At 45.4% G+C, this 22851-nt stretch overlaps 1 protein-coding gene across 3 annotated transcripts in view; it reads left to right on the top strand.

The window, feature by feature from the left end:
- LOC306706782 (partitioning defective 3 homolog) overlaps window positions 1-22851 on the top strand; it is a 209064-nt gene that overhangs the window by 109876 nt on the left and 76337 nt on the right. For 2 of the 3 annotated variants that reach the window (XM_079173990.1, XM_079173991.1), the window contains 6 exons: window positions 5240-5428; window positions 7670-7840; window positions 11736-11889; window positions 19865-20051; window positions 21442-21605; window positions 22356-22400. In XM_079173990.1, coding sequence (XP_079030116.1) covers window positions 5240-5428; window positions 7670-7840; window positions 11736-11889; window positions 19865-20051; window positions 21442-21605; window positions 22356-22400 — 910 coding nt within the window. The remainder of the gene's footprint in view (window positions 1-5239; window positions 5429-7669; window positions 7841-11735; window positions 11890-19864; window positions 20052-21441; window positions 21606-22355; window positions 22401-22851) is intronic. The other variant, XM_079173992.1, reaches the window with a different exon arrangement.

Below are 22851 nucleotides of genomic sequence, written 5' to 3' on the forward strand. Positions count from 1 at the left end.
ACTGACACACATCCACCTATAGACACATACAGACCCGCCTTCTCTCTCCGTGTCTCTCACTTACACACACACTTACACACACACACACACTTACACACACACACCTGCCTTGCTCTTCTCCTCCATGCTGTGCCACAGGTATTTGATATTCATGGTCTATCAGCATGGAGCTGCAGAGAGACACGCGGGAAAGAGTGAGAGAAAGGGGGAGGGTGAGGGTGAGAAATCAGAGTTGTGAATTGAGGGGGAACGGAAAGAAGGGAGGACAGCAGAAAGGAGGAGGTAGAGAGGGGTGGAAAGATGAAGAAGAGGGAGAGAGAGAGAGCATGAAGATCTGAAGCGTGTCCACTATACTTTAGGTTATATTAGTGTCGATAGCAAAGGGAGGGAGGGAGGCATGAGGGGGGAGATAAAGGGGGAGTGGTTAATGTAGTGATGGAAGTAAGGGAGGGAAAGGGAGAGAGAGTCAGAGTGTGAATAAAGAGAGAGATCGTGCTATAGTAGGCAGCCAACAATGCTCTCCACGCCCGACTTCCCTTCGACCAATTACACCCTTCGCTGCCTCCCACTCAGCCGCCCCTCCTTCGCTCTCACCCCCACTTTAAAAAATAAAATAAAATCCCCTCGAGCGGCTCTTTCAGATGCCATCAAATCGACAGGTTTGTTTGGCCAAAGTTGAACTCACCGCTGAGCACGCTAGTCGATTCAGGCACTGCAGGAGAGAGGAGTGAGCGTCGAGGGGGGGGGAGAAGAAGAAGAAGAAGAAGAAGAAGAAGAAGAAGGTGTAAATGAGGAGCGATTTTCATTTCACTTAATGCTGAAGATAGACTGGAGAAGAAGACGAGAGGACTCCTGAGGGTGGGAGGCAAATATTAGATGAGCAGGAGAGGTTTCGGAAGGAAGGAAGCAAACAAGAGGGAGAGATGAAAGGGGAAGTGACAGAACGCAGTGGGTGGGAGAGCTGGACGCTGTGTATATGAGAACACAATGTGCATCCACACTAGTGTTTTAAAGGGTAGAATTATGTCTAAACACAGAGACAAAACTGTGCTTTACAGCCAACATCTGGTCAGGAGAAGGGAAGTCCAGCCCAGATACTTTGCTGAGTTTCAGCTTTCTGTTGTCGGGCAACTGAACAAGCAGAAAACGATCATTTGGCTTATAGATGCCACCTGTTACACAGACGAGCAGGACTATTTCCTACGATGCTGCGCGAGGACGTCGGCCAAATCATCCTCCACGATGTCACTGAGCATGCTCAGTTCATCCGAAAGCTTTGTTTACATCGTCCACATTAAAAAAAACGCAAGGTTGTTATTTTCAGGGGGCACAAACATCAGCTCGGTGCCATAAAACGAGAGAGAACACGCCGGCTACTCGAGCTGGTGTGGTGCGGGAGAACTATCAGAAGCAAATGGGAGGATGGAGAGAGAGAGAGAGAGAGAGAGAGAGAGAAGAGAGGAGGGAGACGGTGGAAGCTAGAGAAAGAAAATGAGGGTTAGAAAGGGGAGCGGAACAGTTGGGATTTTTTTTTTTAAAAGGGAAATAATATGGAGAGCAGTATAAAAGAGACAGGTGAAGAAAGGTAGAGGAAGATGGAGAGAGGGAGCTATACGGACGAACAGTGGGAGGTGGCGGCGTCTGTCTCCTTTTGTGTTCCACGTGGATTCGTCTCCTTTCTGTCGGCCTTTCATTCACACTCCCTCGCTCGCTCACTCCGTCATTGTCACACTCGCGCTCTCTCTCTCTCTCTCTTTCGTTCTTTTCACCCTCTTCTTCCTCCCTCCCTCGCCTTTTCACCCTCGCTCCATTCGTCCTGCGTCCCTCCTTTTCGAACCCATTACACCTCTCCCTCCCCTCTCAGCTCCTTTCAACTCCTCTTACTTTGAGCTTTCTCTCCTCCCTCCTCCGCCCTGCGCTTTATGTATTTTCACCCTCTCTCTCTTTGCTGTGCTTCCTCCTTCCTGTCCTCACTATCATCAATCAAGGCCTCGAATCGGCTTTATTTAAAGGCAGGGCTGAACAATTTGAGGGAAATTTGTCATGTGGATTTTTTTCAGAGCAGTAATGCCGTTGAGATTATTCTCTATAAATGAATCTACAGCTCTTGTTTTTGTTGTCTACATTGTGTTAACCTTCATCAAGCATAGCCTCAAAATGATTTCTATGTGGAGAAATTCAGATATTATTTCACTTGACCAATAACATTTAGTGTTAGTGGTGCAACTACTTCTTGTAGTCAGTGCAGTTTTTCATTTGCTAAGCCATATAGATACTTATGACAATGTGCAATTGTCTTACAGGCGTGCAAATGAAGAGAGGAGCAGTTTGCAATCTGTAGCGTGAACGGGAGTCCAAACTGAATGAGGATGACTAATGTTGACTTCCCAGTCGTGCTCTTAAACTAGCAAGCTAACCGCCTGAGATCACCTCCACCTCTCACCGCTCGTCTTTTTGAAAGGCAGGAAGACTTTGTGGTTTTTCAAAAATCTAAATATTACATAATGAAGTTTAACTTGGAAGATTTAGTTGACTGCTTAAGTAAAGACTAATTAACAACACAAAGAAACAGGATATGTTTTTTTCTTTTGAAGGCTATTGTTAAATGAGCATAAGCTGTTTCATTTTGTCACAGAATTACTACAAAGAGGCTACAGCTGCGCTCGCAACAGCTGTAGCCTCTTTGTGTCGATAGGCAGCGATGTACTTTTGTGTTTGGCAGCGTATGGGATTTGAAAATTCAAATCCTTATTCCGATGTAAAGGAGATTAATCATGCGGCATTATCCATCTCACAGTGCCTCATATCCGTGAATAAATGTCTTATTTTTACATTTGAATGACATCACATATCAGCTCTACCGATCAGTTGTACATTTGAGTCGTTACAATTTATTTCCCGTTTTTCTCATCCCGTCCGTTTGCAGTTTAAGAGGATTATGTCGTTGTTAGTCACTTTTTAATTGGCCTTAAATTGAATTCCGGGCAGATTGAATTGGACTCGAGGTTCCGAAATAATTAAATTCATGTTGTCTAATGTGTAAATTATTGCTCAGTAAGTTGTTTCTGAAATCGGATGTCGTTTCCTGCTTTTGTGTTTAATTAGATCTCGTATGTATATTCCAGGTAGCATTCGTTTAGTCTTTCTGGAACATGCACCCTGACAGCGCTCTTCATGCTCGCTTCGCCTTTTATCTTCCTCCTTCCTTCTGTTCCCTCCCTTTCCTTCTTTCTCCATACATCCTCGTTCTGCCCTTCTCCTCCTCTTCTGTCTCCCCCCCCCCACACACACACACACACACATCTCCTTCCCCACATTGCCTCTCCCTCCATCCCTTTTTCCTCCCCTCCTCCCTTCCAACCCAGAGCAATTCCATCTCTCTCCCAGCAAACAAAGGGAGCTAATGACATGCTGACACCGAGCCCGATGATTGAATTCATTAGGCGTGCACAATAATTGCCAGGCGCGAGCGTGCGCGCACCCATCTATTCAGAGGACAGCTGTCAAATAACAAGCGGGAGAGAATAGCTTTTTATTGTTGAGCTGGAAGAGAGAGGGAAAATGAATATAGAGAAAGAGCGGGAGAAGCACCTGTTGTGGAGGGGAAGAGAGAGAGAGAGAGAGAGAGAGAGAGAGAGAGCACTCAGCATGTCAATTAGGCTGCTGTGTTCATGCCGGGTTACTGGCAAGTTTACTGCCTGTGTGACGCACTTGGTTTCACCATCCAGGTGCATGGCATGTCGAATCTGCTGTTCGGCAGCGTGCTTCTGTCTGAATCTCTCCTAAAACTTTCTTGAGGGAAATGTGTTCAATCTTATGAAGAAAAAGATCAGACTGAAGCAAGTGTAGGACTTGGCCCGACTTCGAAACTTTGACGTTTTGCCAACTTGGATGAAAACAGTAAATCTAATGTAATAAAACGGTTTTTGTTCACTTTGAATCCAATTATAATGTGCTTTATTGCAGCGTTCAATAGAGATGAATAGATTATGCTAATCGCTTTCAAATGATGTTCATTTTAAAGTCCAGATATGAGTAACGTTAATCGCAGTGTGCACTCAATAATATCATGTAAGCAGCCAAAAAAAAAATAAAAATAGGCCGACAGATGCAGGCATACAAATATGGAATGAAGCGACAAGTTTGTGTTTTCTGGCGAAAATGAAACACTTCCATGTGCAGGACGTGGTGTACCTGCAGCTGCTTCACAGTGAGCGCTCTCCATCTGCAGTAGCTTCTCTTCAGGCCTCGTTCTAACTGGAACGCAGCGCTGCTGCCTCGTTAGCGGCCGAGGCTCAGGAGATACAGCGGCTCGCCCGCTGATTGACCGGTTGGCGGTTTGATCCCCATGCTCCTCCTGTCCATATGTCTGAAAAAATAAATTGCTCCAGCACCTTGCATGGTAGCTTTCTGCTATTGGTGTGGGACTGTGTGTGTGTGTGTGAGTGTGATTGGGTCAATGAGAGGCAACATTGTACATGTTTTTGGATGAAAGAGGCATATAAAAGCAGCCCATTTACCATTATCTTGAAACTCATCATATATTGGAGGCGGGGCTTCAGTGGAGCTGCCAATAGTTTTGATGTAAACCAGCTTTCAGGCTCAGAACCAGACACAAACGACACAGACTGTATCTGTTTCACATGTAGATTAAGAGCTTCCCATATTACTTTTGACCTTTACATTCCCAATGTTCATCATCCCCGATTCTGATCAAATCCTCCCTCTAATTTCATCTGATACTCTCCTCAAAGTTGAAATGCTTCAGTATTGATGAAGCACAGCGTTGTGCCGGCCTGATTATAGAAGATAAGGCCATGCCTGCTTCTCCTAAGTACCTGATTCAACACTTAGGAGCACTGGTCTGTTTAACGCTAATATATCTGATGGAGCTAATGAGCTCGCACTCTGAGTTACCTTCGCTGCTATCTGCCCGGCTGCGATTTATATGCAAGGGGCTTTTCATTAACCTCAAGTGGCCGAATGAATGTGTTTGTATCTTTGGCCCGTTGGCTAACCCACAGGAACACGGGGAAAGCAGGGCGAGGCCGAAGGGGCTTTCGTGTTATTGCTTTAGGCTCAATTAAATACATGCATGTTTCTGCTTTTTATAATTAGATCTGCATTGTGGTGCTGTTGCTACTGGTTCAGTTAGTATTATTATTATTCAGAATCTTAATCTCTGTCTTTGTGTGTGTGTGTGTGTCTTCCCCCCCCCCCCCCCCCCCCCCTCCTACAGAAGACAGAGGAGGACGAGTTGGTCCTGACTCCAGACGGGACCAGGGAGTTCCTGACCTTTGAGATCCCCCTCAGCGACTCGGGCTCAGCTGGGCTGGGCGTCAGCGTCAAAGGCAACCGCTCCAAGGAGAACCACGCTGACCTGGGCATCTTCGTCAAATCCATCATCAACGGAGGGGCGGCCTGCAAGGTGCGATACCGTCTGCTGTGATTAATGGAGGGTTTGAGTGGATTTAAAAGAGTGGCGTCGTTTCTTCTAAGAAACCTTTTTTTTCCTGTTAGCTAGCTGCTACAGGTAAGATTCTCTCAGTCCAGGAATCCATGTTGTTCGCTGCGACGGGCCCCAGTGAACGCTCTCATCACGGGCCCCGATGAACGCTCTTACGACGGGCCCTCGTTACTTACCGGCACTTTTATGTCACAGATGTGCTCAGCTGGTCAGTCTCTGCAGATATTGAGCCTTAACGTGCGTGTATATCGTCTCGTGTGATCAAATAGAAAACGTGACACTGGATAAAACAGCAGTCATCATTGATTATTTCTATTTACTAAAGAAAATTAGACATTGTTAATTCAACTGAATAGATTTGATGCTGTATTTATGTTTTTATTTATACATGCTTTATGTAGAATAAGCATATCATTTTGTCAAGGATGCTACTGAATATTTTAACCCCAAAAAAGAAGAAAAAAACAGAAAACCATGCTGGAGATGGGTTTGCCTTTTCAAGGTTATGTATAGCAAATGGCACCATAATTATATTAATATTTGCCGTTCGCTGATCTCAGGTGTGTTCATGAAATGTTTATCTGAATTACATGTACGGGATTATTTTCCTTTTATCGCATTGATAAAGTGCCCCCTCTGCTCGCCTCCCACACCGTGTCTCTATGTATGCGCCTGCAGATCAACACCCACCGAACGATTAGTGTGCATGAGACAGCATGCAGTATGCAGATACTTAAGAGAATCACATCTTAGATGCAACGTTACCAGATACCAGACTGTGTCGAACAACTTAACACCTGCTAAAGACACACGGCCTTAGTATCAACCTAAACATTCTTTCTTTCTGTATTTATTTTGCATTTATTTGCATACAATTAATAGAAGTTTTGATAGAAGACGTAATGCTGTTGAACCAGATGTACCCACCTTTAGAGTGAGCTGCTGCTCTCACCTGTTCTAGATAAACCCAACACCCTGTCTCACACACACACACACACACACACACACACACACACACACACATGTTTCAAAAGGTGATGGATGGCATTAAATATAACTTCCTGTTATCTGTGGACACTCTGTCTGAAAGTGACAGAATGAAAGCGAGCTGTCCAGCAGCAAACTGGGCTGATGTCTAAAAGCCCTCCATGTGCCCTTGGCAGGGGAAGTGAAGTGACTTTGTCTGTGATCAAATTCACACAAAGTGCCTTGTTTTCTGTTGCTGTCTGCGCTGCTGCGTCTTTCTTCCACTCGATTGTTCTTCATACAAACAAGCTTGTGTTGACAGACAATAATAATAAACTTAAAAATGCACACTTCTCTGTAAGAGATTAGATGGTGACTAAGGAGCAGGATGCACTCAGTGAGTGAGGCTGTCTTGATTAGATTAGGTTATTGTTAAATTGGAGATAGAGCTGCTTTTTATTCCTCACACGTGTGCAGCCTCCCCTCTCTGTGCTGTGACGAGTATGACCTCTTCCAAGGCCACGTCTACCTCTGCGCTGGCTTTCGGAGGCTGTAGGCTCAGTTTGGTACCGTGTCATGCGAGCTTGTCGGGAAGGAGGCTAAAGAGCACTTGGGCAAAATTTTGGCGTGGCCATTTTCACAGGGGTCTATTTTTTCGGATGTTGACGTTGCCGTATTAAAATGACCTGTTGTGACCTCTGGGATGATAACAGCCTCATGAAACTTAATAAACACAAACTAGAGATCTGGAGCATTCAGAGGATGTATGGCGTTCCTAGGGATATGAGCAGTAAGGGGGTCCATGAGCAGTTTAACAAAACAGAAGTCCTCGCCTCCCAATCGCAGAAAAATCTCCAAATGTCAAAAGTTCTATTCACTAAATCACAGCATGGCTTTTTCTATTGTGTTCCTCAAGGTCTTGGTGTCTTTATGTGGTTTTTTGGAGGGATTTGTGATCAAAGGTTGCCGCCACAACTTTTGAGACATAATAGAGCACGGAGTCCGTCATGAGCTTGCATCATAATGTTCTAAGCTCTTTTACACTTTAAACCGTCAACATTAGAAGAAGCGCATTAACAAAACACAATGTTTATTACAAATGAATGACTAGAAATGCATCTCAAATCAATCCTCAGTTCCTAGCTTTCCGATGATGTAACCACTTCTATGTGACGTAGACAGCTGACCCGCTTTAACCCCTAAAGATCCCCTATTCCACTTCTTGGCCACCAACAGGACGGGCGGTTGCGAGTGAACGACCAGTTGATTGCCGTCAATGGAGAGTCGCTATTGGCCAAAACCAACCAGGACGCAATGGAGACGCTACGCAAGTCCATGTCGACGGAAGGCAACAAGCGAGGGACGATCCAGCTGATTGTGGCCCGACGAGTGTCTAAAAGAAACGAGGTAAGGGACGAAACAATGTGGCTGTGCTTCTCTGCCGTCCGGCTGGTTTCAGTAGAAAAATTCCAGATGCCCAATCCAGCTATTTGAGTCGGTACTGTCTCGATATCTTGTGTCGGGTATCAGAGCATCCCCACCAATAAGCAAAACATCAACTATGCTTTTAAAATATAAACCCACGTCAAGTGGAATCGTATATTTTGATTGAGGTCAGTATGGAAATATCGCAGCACACGTAAACGTACTGATTCATTCTTTTATTTACTCTGACTGAGCACACAGGATCTGCTTCACACTCCAGTTTCACACATTCACACCTCAGATTGCAGCTGTAGTGCCTCGAGAGTTCACTGTTGACCAAGTCCAGTGGAAGGAAACTAGGGTGGTGAGCACCCGGCACAAGGACGCGTCAACATTTGTTGTTGTGGTTCGTTCACTGCTCAGAGGTTTCTTTGCCAGCCTGATCTGGGATTTGAACAAGTTCCAGATTACAGTTTGGTCAAGAACTTATTTTTAGCGCGTAATGCTTGAGATGAATGATGTGGACATTTTGAAAAGTATAAATTTAGTGGCCGTTGTCTTGTGCGTAGTGTATTTTAGTTTAGTCGTTCCTGGAGTAGCGCTCCTCTGACACTGCTGTCCTAAATAAAGACACTTCTGTGGACGTGGAGAGCCAGAGGTCGCCGCTTCAATACGACCCTTTCTGTGATAAATGTGCGACACAACCCAAAAGCGAAACCCACTGGGAAATACCCTCATGAGCAGCAATGACTCGTTTCATGAAATAAAAGTAAGTAGTCAGGTCACGGTAGTTCACCAAAACCTCCCACGCACGCTCTCCTCCCTGGAGGAAGAAAAAAAAAAACATGGCTGCCAACTGAGCTACACAACTTCTTCTTTTTTTTTTTCTTCCCTTCAATGTCATGTTTTTACATTCTCTGTACACCTCGGCCTGTCGCCTGCTTGAAAGCCGAGGCTGTGCGTGTGTGTGTGTGTATGAGCGTGCACGTCTTGTGTGCGTGCGTACGCCTCTGGCTCTGCCTGGCTTCCCCGCTCTCCTTTTTCCAACCTGGTGTGTCAAAGTTTTGATTTCCCCTCGGCCCGTCTGGTAATTGAAAGCAGAGGCTAAGCCTGGAGGTGTGTTTCGTGCACTCGTCTTTGTGTCTGCACGCCCGCGCGTGTACACGCAAGTGTGTAGCTGCCGCTTCTTGTACATCCCTCTTATGCATGTATGCATTTGTTTTCAAGGATCCGTGTGTTCGTCTGCAAACACATACCCGGTGTGTCTGGGTGCATTGCGGCCATGTCGAGGCAGTGAGACTTAACAGACAGCGTGGCGGATGAATAAAATCTGAGAGCGGGGAGTCTCGTCAATCTCTGCTTCACATGCAGAGCCGGAGGCATGGCCCGAGGCTGTCCAAGTGTCAGGCTATTTATAAGAAAAAGTGTCCGAGACACTCAGAGGGGAGGGAAACAACATTGTGAAACTGCTCAGAGCTGGTTTAGAAAGTCACATATAGATTCTTAATTCCTCATAACCAGCTGTCCATCAAGTATTCGTCCAAATTAAATAATACTTAATTACCATGGGATGAAAGCTGTCTTATTTTGACATATGTTCACACCCGCTGACATATGGCACCAAATAATCCTGTATTTACTTTCCCCTCCGTGTCTCCATCCCCTTGACAGCCGATCCTCAAATCAATCTCAGAATGTTTGCCGATGCATAAATCACAAGCCCTGCTGCTCCCGTTCCTTCCTCCATCCCCGCAGAAACGAGTGAACACTGCCTCATCACCTGTTTGGCGCCCGGCGGGGATGGAGACCTTCCCGCAGCTCAATTATCAGCCTGAATATGCAGCGAGCGTGAATTGACGATGCGACCTCGGTATGGCGAATCCCCTCGGCTATAGGCATTTCCTCTCGTGTGTGTGTGTGGGGGGGGTAGTATACACACCCCTCGGCCGGCCAATTCATTAACTATCTCATTGAAAGTCAAGAGCACGCACATGCCAACAGTCACGGCACCATATGGCGACCTTATAAATGACTTGGTTTCCGTGTAAGATTTGTTGCGTCCGCGTGTCGCTTCGCTCGGTCTGATTCAACCCTGCATGAAGATATAAATACTTCATATAAAACTAGATGTCTTGATGTTACTCTGATGATCAGAAGGACTTGTTGGTCCCATTGATAGGATGAGTGTGCTAGAAGCTGTACAGTGAGCTTGCTCAAGGACAAGGTAACTAAAGACATGTATTTGGATCTGCTCTTTTGAATTTTGAGGTACTTGTACCTTTCAGTACTATTTCCATTTTACCCTCCCTTATACTTCTACTCTACATTTCAGACGGTGATCTTGTACTTTATACTCTGAAAGCTCTAGTTACTTTACTGTGTAAGAGTTTACATCCAGATTTTACAATTGTCCTCAGTGAGTTCATGAGTCCATATTGTCTCAGCTCAACCTGTCCCCTAAAACATTAAGACATATACTTTCCTGATATGATAGTTTATTTGCTGTGTCGGAGAACTGTCAGCACTTTCAGATATGTAGCTGTGGTGGTGAAATACACATTTATTTGAATATAAATGTTAAAAACACCAAAAAACAGGGGACATGACCTTTGTGTCCTCAATGCTAGTGCTAATCTAAATCATGATTTGTTGTTATAGATTGATACACCCAACAGGTTAACATAGTCTCCACATCAGCAGACTACAACATTTAAAAGCAGCACGTCACCATTTCGATACTTCAGTATGTTTTAATAACAATGCTTTTGATACACTGTGGCATTACAGCGTGTCCCAAAGCTCTGGGTGTAACATACAGACACTGAGGGAACCCCGTGTGTGGTTGTTCATGAAGTGAAGGAATCCTGAAATCCTCTTCATTCCACCTCACACTGCCTCCTGATGCGCCCTCATAAGTATTCTCCTGTAAGCTGGACTCGTTGGTTGTTACAGCACCTCGACAGTTTGGTGAGCTGAAAGGATCATTGGGCAAAGAACCTTCTGCCAAAGTCGATGTCATTGGAGTCATTGAAGCGGGTGATTTGGCTCCGCGCATCGACTCCAGTGTGGTTGTTATCGCTCGTTATGCGTCGTCGGCGATGATGGTTATCTTTATGGCCAGAGCCGTCATCGCCTTCAGTAATAAATGCAGAGAGACCGACGCAGATCAATACAGTCAACTTTCCAATGCACAACCCGAAAACACACACACACACACACACACACACACACACACACACACACACACACACACACACACACACCTTCTCGGGCAGTGGCTGTGCGTTTACGGGTGACGGGGCCAGCCAATGGTCTATTTGTCCAGCAAACAAGAGAGTGTCATCATGGGTCCCGAGGGAAATGTCAAGATGCTAGCAAGCTAACAACCCCCACCCCCACGGGGGGGGGGGACGCTAGCTCGCTAACAGCCCGTGGCTTTACAGCCTATTGGAAATCCATGCTCATTCATCATGGTTATCACACTGCTAGCGTTAGCGTGGATAGCTGCCCTTGTGTCTATTCAGTACCCTTTAGCACACGGCTAACACGTCTGTGTATAGGTCATGGAGGCTTTTCCCAGTTTGGACTTTGGCTGTAGCTGTTAACAGGAGGTGTAGCACATTATAACACAATATCATTTATTCCTGATCAACCCAAAGGCCTGTGCCCGCTCACAACAGATCTTTGCTAACTGTATCCACAGGACTCCGCACGGAGCCCAGAGCAGCATACAGAATCTGTTTTTAATGAGCATAATCAGAAGGAATAAACAGTGCACCGCCAAAGAAGGAATGAACCATTTCATGTTCTGGTTAATAAAAGAGCAACAGAAATAAAACCTGAATTACTCTAAACATCACCTCCCTCCCTCGTTCAGGAGACCCCGGGGAGTCCGCTGGGGGGCAGTCAGCAGACCATGAACTCCTCCCTGGACGACCACGAGCGGCGGATCTCCCACTCCTTGTACGGTGGCCTGGAAGGCCTCGACGACAACCTGATGCCACGTCAAGGCATGATGCCACGCACGATAGGTAAGACTGGCCCAACTTATTCCCTTCAGCTCATGTTACTCCTCCAATACCTGATCCTGGTTTGAGGTTCACATGCACTCGTAGGTCGACCTCGGGTCTGATGCCATGCTATGTTCCCATGCTAAGACTGGTGCTGGTGCTTAGTATTACATCCTGAATATCTGTAAAGAATCTAATCAATGCAACATCTCCCTTCTGTTAGTGTGCGTTTCCTGCTGGATTCCATGGTCTTAACCTGTCAGGTTGTGTCAGCACAGAACATGAGCTAACTCTGTCATCTAGGCTCACTTCCTGTCAAGACTCAGTAGCTTTTAATGTCTCGGAAAATGTCAGGGAGAGAGAGAGAGAGACGGACAAAATGGCCCCTGGGCAATTTGTTGCTGCAGGTGCTCACCAGTGATTGATTCTGTTTTTGATGGCTGTTTTGTTTTTAGAACGTGTCTGTGTGTTAGTTTACATGCGTTTGAGTCTCTCCGTCTGTTAACCTGATCTGTCACCTCCAAACCAACTCAGAGCTGGTTTGAGGTGTGTGTGTGAGAGAGAGAGAGAGAGAGAGAGAGAGAGAGAGAGAGAGAGAGAGAGAGAGAGAGAGAGAGAGAGAGAGAGAGAGAGAGAGAGAGAGAGAGAGAGAGAGAGAGAGAGAGAGAGAGAGAGAGAGAGAGAGAGGAGAGAGAGAGAGAGACTAAGTGAAAGAGATTAGCAAGCATCTTTGTATCCGTGTGTGTGAGAGCTTCTCACGCACCCGTACAGGTTTGCATGTGTGTTGCGTTTGAATGATGGACAGACGGGTGGTGAAGATGTCAAAGAAGGGCTTCTGTGCACCAGCTGCTGTCGCTGTGTTGAATATTACCTTGTGTCCTCTGCAGTTCTGTCTTTGTGTTTCTTAAGAGACACAAAACACTTTCACCACTTTGTCTGCTAATTTATTGCAAGCGGGTCGAGAAAAGGTAAACTAAATACCGTAAATGTTTATGAATGAAGCAGCGGAGACAACTTTTAATCTGATTTTTCTTTTTTTAATTGGCTCCTACCAAACTCCTCCAGCCTCATTAATCAATGCAACAGAACACTAAAGCATGAACTCTGTTTCCCTTTCATGCAAATTGGTTGACATTGACACCGTTTTGTTTGTTCAAACGCACACGAGACAAAGGTGTGAGTTCTGACTGACAGAGGGAGCGTTAATAAGTGCGGGGCTGTGTTCATCCATGCTTAACAGAGAGGGCTCATAATGAGCGTGCAGGGTCGGGGGGGGGACGAGATGCAGCTGCTCAACGGTGGCAAACAAGCTCGGCGACCAGAGGAGCTGACGTCTGTGTGTGCAGGTCCAGTGCTTCTAGAACTCTCTGTGCTGCATGAAGTCAGGAAGTACGACCAATGATTCAGTCGATTAACTTGTTGATTATTGTTTTTTTTTTATTTGTTTGGTCTATAAAGTTTCAGAAAATGGTGAAAACTTACGATCAGTGTCGTTTGTGTTTGTGCACAAGTTTCAGATTAGAGTAGTAACAAAAAGAGCAGAAAATATTTCAATTAAAGAAGCTGGAATCTTAAAGAATCACTCAAATCAATGAAATCAATCATCTAAATGTCTTAAATCCTAATTTAGTGGTTGACAATTAACTGTTGCAGCTCTAGAATACTTCAGATAACTCGGTAGAAACTCAACACGGTGCGACCAGCTGGACACATCCAGACATGCAGTCGCCTCAGTACCTGAAAGGTGCAGAGTCCAAAGTAAAGAAACACATTTACCGGGACAAAACGACAAGGAAGCAGAGAAAAATCTGATTAAATGACGCAAAGTAGTTATTGGTGTTTGTCTCTCTGCCCTCAATCTCCCCCCTGATCATCAAACCGGCACAAGAGCAGGAGGATTATACAGAACGGCGAGGTCCTCACCTTGACTCACCGCAGCGCGGTGTAGTCCCGGTGTTTAGGGACACGCGAGCCTCATGCCCCGGGATTAAAGCGGGCACATATCAGATACCGTCACCTGCTGCTTTTTTGATCCTCGCGTCACGTGCAGCGGGGCTCAGCGGGGGAAATTCCGATTTCAGGGTGGCGAGAGCAGAGCGGCCTGTTTCCTCTGATAGTTCACCTCAACAAGATGCAAGAAACCCTCCGAGGCCCTCTGGCCCTGCACTGCATGATTTACTAGCTATCCCGGACACGGGAGACATTTCCCTGCTTATTAAACACTTAATCAGCCCAGTGGAGTCTGGTTTTTTTTCCACCACCGTAGGGAAAATATCAACCTCATTTTGTCATGCTAAATATTTTTGGATGGTCTTCCTCCTTCTGTGTGGTTTCTGGATCACTTTAAATCAAGTTGGTAATAAAAGGTGGAGACGTTGGTCCAATTTGTTTCCACGCGCTCGACCTCAGGACATCAAAGCAGCTCGGCTTTTTGAGAACGTCACTCTGCGGTTTTGTGTCAAAGTGAGATTGGAGAGGTAGGGGGGAGGTAGGGGGAGGTAGGGGGGAGGGTTAAAGCTGTGGAAGCGTTGTTTAATTTGCCACTGTGGGCAAAGAACAGAGGATGAAGGTCAGCAGGGGTCAGGGTTTAAGCCGGCCTCCCGCTCGGTCACATCCTTACAGGTGATTTCATAATATGAATCACGGATTCATTCTGAAACGAGCCCTCCCCCCCGACACACACACACACACACACACACACACACACACACACACACTCTTTTACATATATGAAGGCAAAACTCTCCGATAGATCAGTAAAGTGAAATTCTGTATTTTCACCTGAAAGTTCTAAGTACAGTCTAATGAAGTGTCTGCCAATTAGGTTGATACGCTCCAAAGTTGTCTGTTAATTTATCATCTAAGCAACTTCAGAACAAACATCCCATCTGCTCGCTACTGTAGTTCATTTATCTCTCTCACAGTGTATTTAGTGGAGAGTTGAAATCTACCATTGCTCCAATGCGTGAGGAATGTATTGCTTATTGTTTTGCATGTTTTAGAATGTGTTCTAGAATTAAAGGTTTGTTTCACACAAATGCCCCATCTGAAAAAGGAGACAAAACAATATAAATATATATTTTTTTATTGGAACAGTTTCTTCAGTGAAAAGTAGTTCTAAAGAACTCTATTGACAGCATGTTCTTGTGGATTATCCAGAGAAGTTGCTGCTATTTTTCTATTTATGATTAAATGAACTCTTCATTCGACATTTTCAACCCAAAACTCGCTGCATGTCTAGATGCCCCTACAATTAGCAGAGGTCTTGTGTGTGTAGTTTGGGTGAACCGAGCCTTTCAAAATAAAGTTTGACCGCTGCTCAATGAATGATAATGATAGAGCCGCTCCGGCTCTCTTCATCCGTGTGTGTGGTCCTGAAATGACTGCAGCAGAATGCTCCGGCTGATTTATCGCTCCCACTGTGGTGCTTTTTCTGTGCGTGAACAAACGCGGCGATTCACAAACAGACACGAGCTTGTGTGTCGTGACAGGTTAAAACATACGGTGGAAAGCAGACGCCCTCAGCTGCTGCTCCGGAACCGACGGTTGAAGTCTGCAGATGTGCTCGGCAGCTCCCAGATGTGAACGCGTGTGAATACGAAAGCAGAGCTTCGCGTGCTCGGCAAGCCTCCCTTGCATAAATACAAATGTGAGTGAGTGCTGTGGGGTCTTTCGCAGTTGCTTTGAACGAGTCTGTTCTCCCATGGTAAAGGTGCCACGAAACATAAATCATGCATTAGGCTTTCTTAGAAGACGACATCATTCCCATTCAGAACGTATCGGCTTGCGTTTTGGCCCCGTGCGCCGGCTCTCTGCGCTCTGAATATTTTCCGGCGGATAAGAGAGCGACTTAATTATTCCTTCAGGCCAATAGCTGTTTGAGGCCCAGCACCCCAATGGCAATAACCTCCTTCCTTACTAATTATGCAAATAGGCCGAGACGAGACAAAATTAAAAAAAAATAAAAACAAGATGTTATTCTCACCTCTTGTTGTCTCCATTTTCATCTAGTAAATCTTTTCCTCCCCTGTCTCCCCTCCTGGACATTTCGTGTTCGTCCTTTGCCCTCAAGCGCTCAGTAGTTTTGCACAAAAAGCGTCTGATCATAGTTTCTCCTGGAGACGCTCAAATGAAATGCCACCTATTGTCACAAATGATTGCAGCCACTGGAAAGAAAGTGTTTTTCGGTTTGATTCTCAGGTGGTGTGTGTGTGTGTGTGTGCGTGTGCGTGCGCTCTCCGTCCACATGGCAGTGCTTTTGTGGCTGGCGGATGGCTGCCCTTGGGTGCTGGCACTAAAACAAAGAAGCTTTTTTCCTCCCCGTCCTTTTACTAGACTAGCGAGGTGACAGATTCATTGGCTTTCTACTCAGTGGCTGCCAGTTGATTGTACTGCAGTGATTCACACTGTGACATTGATGGGATGCTCAGTGTCGCGCATTGGACTGCTTAGGGAAATGGGATTAAGTGGGTTCTGTGAATGTGTGTGTGTGTGTGTGTGTGTGTGTGTGTGTGTGTGTGTGTGTGTGTGTGTGTGTGTGTGTGTGTGTGTGTGTGTGTGTGTGTGTGTGTGTGTGTGTGTGTGTGTGTGTGTGGTCTGAGAGAGAAGTGACCCTGTTGTGTTAAAGGACTCACCCGGACTCCCAAAATCTCAGCGAAACAAACAAAACGCAGCAAGAGGGGGCTGAAGTAACACACACACACACACACACACACACACACACACACACACTGTAACAGTTCAGTTGGTGCAGTAAAGCTCGTGCTGTGTTAAGGGCGTGCACTCACACAATTTTACAGATGCATACTTTTTTTTTATGACCAGCAATATATTTACCAGTTATGCAGCTTTTTCCGTTTACCCCTCACTGGCTGGACGGTTCCACTGCGTAGAACTTTAATCACTGCATGGACTCTCTCTCCACTTCTCTGATTTAGTTTTTGTCAGTCAGGTGCAGTCCATGGCAGAATATGCAATAAATCCTTAAAACTAGAGCCTCCCTACCTGTCTGTCCACCTGTCTGTCCACCTGTCTGTCCACCTGTCTGTCCACCTGTCTGTCCACCTGTCTGTCCACCTGTCACACCTGTCTGTCATTGAATCTTCCACAAGCTGCTAGTTTGACAGCTGTGGGTACTGACTAGAAGCCATGTTTGTTGTTTACTATAATTATGATCATTTTGGGGGAGTGGCTTTGGGGGGAGGCCTGAAGGGACGGGTCAGTGTTGCTGACTTGGCAACTTTCTCGCTAGATTTAGCAACTTTCGGAGCTAACGCTGCTAGCTACTTATAATAAGAAAATAGTTTTTGCAACACTTTTCAATATAGATATAATTAGTTTTTCTTCAGTTATAAAATTATTAAAATGAAAATGTGCCTTCTATTGTAACACTACTTATGTAAGAGTGTATTTCTTCATGCACTAGGGATTGTGGGTAAAATGGGATTATTTGACCATTTTCGAGACCGTTTTGTGTCTCATTCACAAACGCTAAAACAGAAGAAATAAACACTCGGTGGCACAAGCCACATTGTTAAAGTATTCTTTTTCCAAAACAGGGTTAAGAAAGTACAAAGTGCATTAATGGGTTAATTTAAATGAAAGGTCACTTTGTAACTCCTCATTATTCAAGAGCAATAACAAAACACAGTGACGGATGACTCTTTAAACTACCGTTACACACACACACACACACACACACACACACACACTCACTCTTCCAGCCCCCCTTCCTTCCTCCATTCAGCTTCATTTACATCAGGTCATTCACCCGTTATGAGAAACAAACAGCAGGCCCGGCTCAGACCTCCAGGTCTCCGTCTTTAAAGCTCCAACGCTCTCTGAAGACAAACAAACTTCTCCCAGAGCTCGGTACACAAACAAGCCTTTATGAAACATTGAAGCCCCCCCCCCCCCCCCTTCTTTCGCTTGCTCCCAATTTGAAAATACAGATTAAAGACAAAGTCATGCGCTGCATATCAATAGCACTTTTTAAGCCTTGCTTTTCAGAGGCAGAGAAAGGGGACTGTTTTATTTTCTCGCCTCAGCACGGGGACGTTTTTATCTTTATTTGTGAGGGCACAGCTTGAATTAATCATCGTGCTTTGACATAGGAACACCATTGTGCCTGCTGCCAAACTCCACTTGGTCTATAAGCTGATTAACCAGGAGCAGTTTCACTCTTTAAACTAGTGAATGTGTGGAAATGTATAAAAACTTGCCTCGTATTTTATATTTTGTGAACTTGTCTTCCTGTAGCCGGCCCGTTAAACGCTTCCTACAGTCCCGTGCTTGACGCAGCAGTGGCCTGTTGTGCACAGAGCTGGGGAACTGACCAGCTTTTTATGAGCTTTTACAAGGTTTTCTTTTCGTCATGTACATTATACGGTTTCTCTGGTGTCCTCCTTGCGGCTGAAGGAGCCGAGCATTACTCAATATTTCTATCAGATCCTTACGGTTTGCTAATCATTCACTGTTGCACTTAGAGGTGAGGTGGACCTCCAAATAAAATAATATGTTATTAATAGTTTACAGAGTTCTCAATCAGCACCTAAACAGGCCGGTGTGTCAATGTGAATCATAACTTAGCTGTAACTCATCGTTCATGCAATGTATGTAGATGCACATCATGTGCATCAATTTGACGTCATCATTGATATCCATATGTATTGTTTACACACACCAGACTGAGCGGTTAGAAGAAGCAAAGCAAGAGAATGATCCCGTTCGACACTGTTCACATGTTAATAGCACTCTGTGACAGTAGTTTCACGTGTGCTGACGCCTGCAAGGCTGTCATGGTTCAGGTTAGCAATATCTTATTAAGAGTATAGTTAGACATTTTGATAAACATACTATTCACTTACTGGCAACTTGATCACATGACGACAGTCTTTATGCTAAGCTATTACCGTATACGTGATATCGTTATACTGTTAGCTCACAAGACTTGTCAGAAGCCGAAAACGAAAGTCAGATATTTCCGACAGAGATGAAAGAAAATACATTTATTAAGATTAATTCACAATCATGATATCTTTTTGTGGAAAACTTTTATTCTGCACTTTTCTAAAAGCTCTATAGAGATAGATAGATTTGTCTCCATAACAATGTTATCAAAATGACCTTTAGCCGTTGATTAGCTTAGCTTAGCTTAGCATAAAGACTGGAGTTAGAAACGGCTAACCGTCGTCCAAAGTTCAGAAACACACCAACCGGCATCTTTAAGATTCCGACTTGACGCGTGTATCTTGTTTGTTGAAGCTGTAACAGAAGTAGAACAACAGTTTGTGCTCCTGAAGCGACTTCTGTGCTTTTAACGGTTTCACCAGCAGCAGTGACTTCTTGCCGTCACCGGGAAGTTGCCAGGCAACCAGAACACAGAAGCACTGTGGGCAGATGGATAAGCAGTTTTTTTTTTTTTTTTTGGTCAAGAAATAGTTTCGCTGTGATGCAACTCCCCTTTCAAACGGAACAATGGACAGAACCAGGCGGCCGGGCTGTGTCCCAGTGCGGCTAATCGCCTCCCAGCTCCAGCTCTGTACCAACACACACACACACACACACACACACACACACACACACACACACACACACACACACACACACACACACACACACACACACACACACACACACACGAGGGGTGTCGATGTTCCCATTTTCCAAAATGTTGAACTCTTCCTTTTAGTATAAGATGCTGATGGTGAAGGTGATTGTCGTCATCAAACATATGACAAAGCTTATTTTGCTTTTGGTTTCATTTGGATGTGAACAGCAGCAGCTTATTGATCCGGTCGTGTGAATCTATGCATTGGTCCTTCTGTCACTGTAGACGTGATTCAGAAGGTGAACTTGACATTAACCCTTCATTATTCATACACAGCTGTGTGGTCAAAGCATGGAGGAAGAGGAAGTGAAGTGAAAAACTGTCTACTGCCTGCGAATAAATGAAAAGATTAGTGTGAATAAAAACAAGTGGTCTCGTCTCCTCCAGGAAACTATCAGCTCTCGCCGACCGTCAACATGCCGCAGGACGACACGGTGATCATAGAGGACGACCGGCCGCCGCTCCTCCCGCCCCACCTCTCCGACGAGTCGTCCTCCAGCTCCCACGACGACGTGGGCTTCGCCGCCGACACGACGCCGCCGTGGGCCAAAGAGCCGCCCCCTCAGAACGACAGGTGAGGCGAAAAAACCTTGAATTCCCCCCCGACCAGCAGAGTCTTCTCCTCCCCGCTTAACGTGAACGCAGAGTTGCTCTATTATTCTAAAGCCAAGGACCGCTTGAGCTGTAAGCGCCGCATTTGACTCAGCACTCGCTCTGCTTTCGCCTCAAGTTACGTCTTAAATAGCGGACCAGCTTAGAAATTCTCTGCATAGCACATTCACCTTCCCAAAGTTTGAGCATGGGTCAGTGTGTCTCCGACCTTGCTGGTTGGTGTGTGTGTGTGTGTGTGTGTGTGTGTGTGTGTGTGTGTGTGTGTGTGTGTGTGTGTTTGTGTGTGTGTGTGTGTGTGTGTGTGTGAGCGGGTTCTTTCCTTGATTGCTCCCTGATTGTGAGCAGCTCTCACTGGGGCAGCCCTCTCCTCCACCGGCCTCTCAGCCTGTGAAGGACTCTGTTGCTGCTGAGGACTCGTTATGAGTTGTGTGCACGTCAGCGTCAGGAGATTCAGGAAGTGAATGCAGAGTGTAGAGCTGCGACTAACCATCACCTGATCATCTGATGAATGTGTTTTATTCTTATCTTTTCGATAAAATGACAGTGAAGACAGTGAAATGTCACATGTTGAAAAGAGTGTACATATTTGTGTTCTTGTCAGTGATGAAGATGAAGAGTCTTCTCTTTATTCTTGTTTGGGTGTGGTAGCTTCTCTCTCTTTCTCTCTTTCCACCGTCTCTTTTTAATTTCATCACTTTCATCTCTTCTTATCTCGCTTTGTTCCTCTGTGGTTGAACTCTCTTCTCTTGTTGTATCTCTTGTTCTCATCTGTTCCACTCTGCCTTGTCTTTGTCTCTAACACTTTAGTTTTGCTTCTTCCTCTTTGTTTTTTTTATTCCTCTGCCACCAGTTTACCTTCTTCTATCTAAAGCTCTCGTTTTCTCTGTTGTTTTACGTTTTCCATCCTCTGAGCTTCTACTTCTATCCGTTCTTTCTCTCTCATGTTTTTCTCCATTCAGTCTTCCCATCTTCCAACGTTGTTCTGTTTTGCCTCCGTTGCTCATTGCCTCAACCCTTCCCTTTATTGTTTTCCTAACGTTTTCCTAGATTTCCCTCCATCTCTTGTTCACCTTATATTTTCTTCTCTCTTTGAATCGCATCAGTTCAAAGAAGAGAGTGAAGAAGCTTTTTTACTTTTTAACTCCTCATTCAACTCTGTCTCCATGCCACTGCTGTCTTTCCTTCTTTTTCTTTCTCTTCCTCCTGTAGTGTTTCTTTATTTAAAACATGAGTTATCTCTACTATTCATCTCTTCTTGTCCTTCCTTTCCATGGCTGTGATGCAATTTCTCCCCTGTGTCAGAACAATAACGTCAATCTTATCTCATCTCTCCCCGTCCACCATCTTCCAAGCCCTCCGTCCAGCTCCGTCAATCCAGACGAAAACGACCCGGACGGCACCTTCCAAAGGGAGGGCTTCGGGCGCCAGAGCATGTCGGAGAAACGCACCAAGCAGTTCGGAGACGCCTCGCAGCTCGAGATCATCAAGACGCGCAAGTCCAAGAGCATGGATCTAGGTACAGCTTCCTAAAAGCCTCCACGTGCCTTCAGTACGCGTGGGGCGCTCAGTCAGCTCAGTCAGTTCCAGGAAGATAAGACCTTTCTAATCCTCTTTCTTCTCATGTCAATTCTTTCATTTGAAGATCCAGTTGAAGGTTAAGCGTTAGCTACAGTACTTATATTGTTGGTGCTCAACCATCTCCATTAAGAAAATGAAGCATTTCAGGCTTGTGTACACATTCCTATCGAGTAATCCTAACGCACTTCAGCTACTTTGTAAAAACCTTTTAAATCTGATTTTCTGTAACGCTCTGCATGCCCCCTGTGTTTCCAAACACATCCCTTGTATTTAAATGTATTCCACCCCCCTTTTCCTCTGTACGGAAACCGACTCTGCATCTCCCGCCAAAGTCGAGAACTCCTCCGCTCTGATTCACCTTGAGATGGCTCCAAAACAGTCGCTGATTGCTTTGGCCTGCAACAGTCTCTCTGCTCGCACTGTCCATAATCACATCTAATCTTCCCGACCAGATTGCCGCTCTGTGCCGTGTTGATATCACAACAAGTCTGATTGCTATCCTCAGACCCCCCCCTCCTCCCCTCCTCCACCTCCCCGTCTCGCATGGCGTCCGATCCTAATTGAGATGAAGCAGTTTGTGATGTTTGCAGCGCTACCTGAATGCCGCATGTGGAATGTCATTTGTGCACTAACTTGAACCCCAAATGTTTGTATCCCTCCCTTCTTTCCTCGCCCTTCCTTCTAACAGTAGCCGACGAGATTAACCTCACCCCTCGACCCGACACCGACGCAGGTAAGGCACTGAACAGGTAGAACGGAGCGCTCACCTTCGCCACCATCACCATCACTTTTCTTTCTCCTCAAGGTGCACATCTAAGACCTGGGACTGAGGGGTATGAGTGGTATTTGACTGTTACTTTGAAGGAAAAGCCTCCAGGGAGATGTGATTCATTCTGAAAGTATTGCAGTTTTATGATGTTATAGCACATGATATTTTATTATCCCATCACATTTAGCTCATTCCGACTTGTACACCGTAATTCATCCAGCAAAGGAGGGAAATTACCTGCACTGTAATGGCTCTCGTTGGAAATTCTGTATAATGTTCATTTCCTCAGTTTATTCAATCAGTACAACTTAAAAAGTCAGTGTCACCGCTCTGCTGCTCCGAGAAATACTGCTTTCATGCGCTCTGTTTTTTTCCGAGGCTGAATTTTTTGGGATGGTTTGGATTTTTTTGAAGT

This window comes from Pholis gunnellus, assembly GCF_910591455.1.
Source record: "Pholis gunnellus genome assembly, chromosome: 14".
Taxonomy (NCBI): Eukaryota; Metazoa; Chordata; class Actinopteri; order Perciformes; family Pholidae; genus Pholis; species Pholis gunnellus.